The sequence below is a fragment of the Palaemon carinicauda genome, chromosome 39, assembly GCF_036898095.1.
Source record: "Palaemon carinicauda isolate YSFRI2023 chromosome 39, ASM3689809v2, whole genome shotgun sequence".
NCBI classification, from domain to species: domain Eukaryota; kingdom Metazoa; phylum Arthropoda; class Malacostraca; order Decapoda; family Palaemonidae; genus Palaemon; species Palaemon carinicauda.
Window position 1 is genome coordinate 47,298,369 of NC_090763.1, and position 5,000 is coordinate 47,303,368.

Below are 5,000 nucleotides of genomic sequence, written 5' to 3' on the forward strand. Positions count from 1 at the left end.
GATGTTTATCACCTTTTAGCTGCTTCTTGTCGCTCAGCGATTCCAGGGAATCTAACTTCCGGTTGATGTTTTTCACCTTTTAGCTGCTTCTTGTCGCTCAGCGATTCCAGGGAATCTAACTTCCGGTTGGCGTTTATCACTTTTTAACTGCTTCTTGTCGCTCAGCGATTCCAGGGAATCTAACTTCCGGTTGATGTTTATCACCTTTTAGCTGCTTCTTGTCGCTCAGCGATTCCAGGGAATCTAACTTCCGGTTGATGTTTATCACCTTTTAGCTGCTTCTTGTCGCTCAGCGATTCCAGGGAATCTAACTTCCGGTTGATGTTTATCACCTTTTAGCTGCTTCTTGTCGCTCAGCGATTCCAGGGAATCTAACTTCCGGTTGATGTTTATCACCTTTTAGCTGCTTCTTGTCCCTCTGCGATTCCAGGGAATCTAGGAATCTAACTTCCGGTTGATGCTTATCATTTTTCAACTGCTTCTTGTCGCTCAGCGATTCCAGGGAATCTAGGAATCTAACTTCCGGTTGATGCTTATCATTTTTCAACTGCTTCTTGTCGCTCAGCGATTCCAGGGAATCTAGGAATCTAACTTCCGGTTGATGCTTATCATTTTTCAACTGCTTCTTGTCGCTCTGCGATTCCAGGGAATCTAACTTCCGGTTGGCGTTTATCACTTTTTAACTGCTTCTTGTCGCTCAGTGATTCCAGGGAATCTAACTTCCGGTTGATGTTTATCACCTTTTAGCTGCTTCTTGTCGCTCAGCGATTCCAGGGAATCTAACTTCCGGTTGATGTTTATCACCTTTTAGCTGCTTCTTGTCGCTCAGCGATTCCAGGGAATCTAACTTCCGGTTGGCGTTTATCACTTTTTAACTGCTTCTTGTCGCTCAGCGATTCCAGGGAATCTAACTTCCGGTTGATGTTTATCACCTTTTAGCGGCTTCTTGTCGCTCAGCGATTCCAGGGAATCTAACTTCCGGTTGATGTTTATCACCTTTTAGCTGCTTCTTGTCGCTCAGCGATTCCAGGGAATCTAACTTCCGGTTGATGTTTATCACCTTTTAGCTGCTTCTTGTCGCTCTGCGATTCCAGGGAATCTAGGAATCTAACTTCCGATTGATGCTTATCATTTTTCAACTGCTTCTTGTCGCTCAGCGATTCCAGGGAATCTAGGAATCTAACTTCCGGTTGATGCTTATCATTTTTCAACTGCTTCTTGTCGCTCAGCGATTCCAGGGAATCTAGGAATCTAACTTCCGGTTGATGCTTATCATTTTTCAACTGCTTCTTGTCGCTCTGCGATTCCAGGGAATCTAACTTCCGGTTGGCGTTTATCACTTTTTAACTGCTTCTTGTCGCTCAGTGATTCCAGGGAATCTAACTTCCGGTTGATGTTTATCACCTTTTAGCTGCTTCTTGTCGCTCAGCGATTCCAGGGAATCTAACTTCCGGTTGATGTTTATCACCTTTTAGCTGCTTCTTGTCGCTCAGCGATTCCAGGGAATCTAACTTCCGGTTGGCGTTTATCACTTTTTAACTGCTTCTTGTCGCTCAGCGATTCCAGGGAATCTAACTTCCGGTTGATGTTTATCACCTTTTAGCTGCTTCTTGTCGCTCAGCGATTCCAGGGAATCTAACTTCCGGTTGATGTTTATCACCTTTTAGCTGCTTCTTGTCGCTCAGCGATTCCAGGGAATCTAACTTCCGGTTGATGTTTATCACCTTTTAGCTGCTTCTTGTCGCTCTGCGATTCCAGGGAATCTAGGAATCTAACTTCCGGTTGATGTTTATCATTTTTAACTGCTTCTTGTCGCTCAGCGATTCCAGGATAGATTCCGGTTGATGTTTATCACTTTTTAACTGGTTCTTGTCGCTCAGTGATTCCAGGGAATCTAACTTCCGGTTGATGTTTATCACTTTTTAACTGCTTCTTGTCGCTCAGCATTTGCATTGTCAGTGATGGTAATGTTGCGCAATGTTGTGCAATGCATGTTACCGGGAATTGCCGGTCATTTAGCAGCTGAGAAAAAATACGTAACTGATGTAGAATAGAAAACATGTTGTTGTGTGATAGGGAAGGCCATAGGGACCCTTAATATTATTGTTTTATGATATTATGATTGTTTACTAGGGAATTTCTTCCGTAGCCTAAGGCCTAAAGGCCATATTTTTTTATAACAAGCTGTTGTAACTTTTTTTTTTTTTTGAAAAGGAGGAATGTACTAAGATACAAATAAGTTCGAAAGTGATTGATAGGGGATGACATTGAAATGAGGTATATAATAAATATCAGCTGTAAAATTGAGGGCATATAATTAGTAATAACAATAAAAAACTATGTAAATTATGATTTAAAACAAACCAGTTACATATAGGGAAAACAATAACGATACCGTACACACACACACACACTATATATATAATATATATATATATATATATATATATATATATATATACTGTATATATATATAATCAGTATATATTTATATATGTATATATTATATATGTATATATATATAATTATATATATATTATATACATATATATATATATATATATATATATATATATATATATATATATATATATATAACGTTATCCCTATTATAACACCACAAGACTTGCAAAGCTTTATTACCAGAATGCATGAAATATCACATGAGGTTGGGCTCAAGATAAATAGAAGAAATACAGAGATGATGAGAACGGAATATGCAATAGAACATGAAATATCATTGGAAGAAGAAAAGATTAATGAGGTGGAATCATTTAAGTATTTAGAAAATATGATCTCTAATGAAGGATATTTAGAATTTAAGTTTAATGAAAAATTGAAAAAAGCAAATCAGACAATGGTTAGGATTAAAATTTGGAAATCAAAGTCTCCTTAAATTACCTAAAAAAATCAGGCTATATATCACTTTAGTGAAATCGGTGTTACTCAATGGACATGAGTCATGATATGACAATGAAACTATCCCCAATAGATCTAGTAGAGTTGAGAACAAAGCCCTCAGAAGGATATTTGGAGTTAAATGGCAGGACAGGATAAGAAATGAAACTATAAGAGAGATTACTCAAGTGCCATATGTGGATGAGATCATGGTCATTGGTAGATGGAGATGGTTTGGGGATGCTCTTCGCACTTTCCAAGAGAGATTAGTTCACCAAGCGTTCAGGTGGGCTGCACAAGAGACTAAAAGAGTTGAAAGACCCAGGCTTATATGGCTGAGGACTATGAAGCGCGAAGTAGATGATGATGAATGGAGAAGTATTAAATTAAAAGCTCAAAATAGAGACGAATGACGAAATCTAACTAAGACCCTTTTGCGTCAATAGGCATAATCGATGATGATGATGATGATATATATATGTATACTATATATATATATATATATATATATATATATATATATATATATATATATATATATATATAAATATATATATATAAATATATATGTATATATATATGTATATATATATGTTTGTGTGTATGTGTTTGAATATACATATGAATAATTCCTTTAATTATATATATATATATATATATATATATATATATATATAGAGAGAGAGAGAGAGAGAGAGAGAGAGAGAGAGAGAGAGAGAGAGAGAGAGAGAGAGAGAGAGAGAGAGAGAGTGTGTGTGTGTGTGTGTGTATTCAAGTAAACATATCTAAATTTCTTTATTATATTTACAGAATATGTATATGTATATGTATATACAGTATATATATATATATATATATATATATACATATATATATATACTTATGTATATATATATATATATATAATTTTTATATATACAAATGTATATCATCTTTATTATATGAAGCTGTACTTCATACATTCATTTGAATGTGACTTCTGGCTGCCTGCACCCCTCAGTTCGCTTCAAGATTCCTCGTGTCTGCGCCTTTATTTTTCTCCAGTCCATTTCATCTAGTTTCTTTTTCCCCTCCATCTTCGAAAGAAGCTAAGTTGGTCTTCCGGTCACATCCACAGGGGCCAGACCGAGAAGATACTGTTTTTGGTGGTGGTGAGGGGTGGGGGGAGGAGGGGGAGGGGTGAAAAATAATGGAACGTGGTGATGCTGTTTGTTCGTTCTTTAACTGTGCTTCAAGATTTCCCTTTTTCTCTTAACTCGAGTGCCACCCCCTTAACTCTTAATACGGAGGGAAATATTAGAATGCATTTTATTTGTTTTTATTGTAGTACGTTCCTTAACTGTGCTTCAAGATCTCCTTTTCTCTCTCAACTCGAGTGCCACCCCCTTAACTCTTAATACGGAGGGAAATATTAAAATGCATTTTATTTGTTTTTATTGTAGTACGTTCTTTAACTGTGCTTCAAGATTTCCCTTTTTCTCTTAACTCAAGTGCCACCCCCTTAACTCTTAATACGGAGGGAAATATTAAAATGCATTTTATTTGTTTTTATTGTAGTACGTTCTTTAACTGTGCTTCAAGATCTCCCTTTCTCTCTCAACTCGAGTGCCACCCCCCTTAACTCATAATACGGAGGGAAATATTAAAATGCATTTTATTTGTATTGTAGTTCTTTGAACTCGCTTTCAGCTATTGTATTGTGAACGCCGGAGGGTGTGGTGGAACTTCCAGCAGTGCCTGTGTCCCTTTATGCTTACACCCTCCCACGCCTCATAGGACCTTACCCTCCTCCATGCCCCCTGGATGTTCCCCTCCAGGCTCCAGTCGATCTCCGCCTCGGCATCAACCTCCAATCGGGTAGACTTCCCTCCATTCTACTCTCTGACCCCCTTTCCCTTATTATACCGCCCCCACCACCCAATCGGGCAACACCCTATATGTCTCTCCAGCGTCTGGCTTTTGACTCTCTCTCTCTCTCTCTCTCTCTCTCTCTCTCTCTCTCTCTCTCTCTCTCTCTCTCTCTCGAAGTTTCTTTCCACTCGAATTTTCCTTCCGTCTCTCTCTCTCCCCTCGAGTTCTCTCTCTCTCGAAGTTTCTTTCCA

General features: G+C 38.0%; 2 protein-coding genes across 2 annotated transcripts in view; one reads left to right on the forward strand and one right to left on the reverse strand.

The window, feature by feature from the left end:
* fray (frayed) overlaps nt 1-5,000 on the forward strand; it is a 506,360-nt gene that overhangs the window by 28,053 nt on the left and 473,307 nt on the right. The window lies entirely within an intron of this gene.
* The window catches only part of LOC137631382 (uro-adherence factor A-like), a 90,066-nt gene that overhangs the window by 1,013 nt on the left and 84,053 nt on the right, over nt 1-5,000 (reverse strand). The window contains exons 7-8 of the mRNA XM_068363152.1: nt 1,041-1,315; nt 397-634 (exon numbers count right to left, since the gene is read on the reverse strand). Coding sequence (XP_068219253.1) covers nt 397-634; nt 1,041-1,315 — 513 coding nt within the window. The remainder of the gene's footprint in view (nt 1-396; nt 635-1,040; nt 1,316-5,000) is intronic.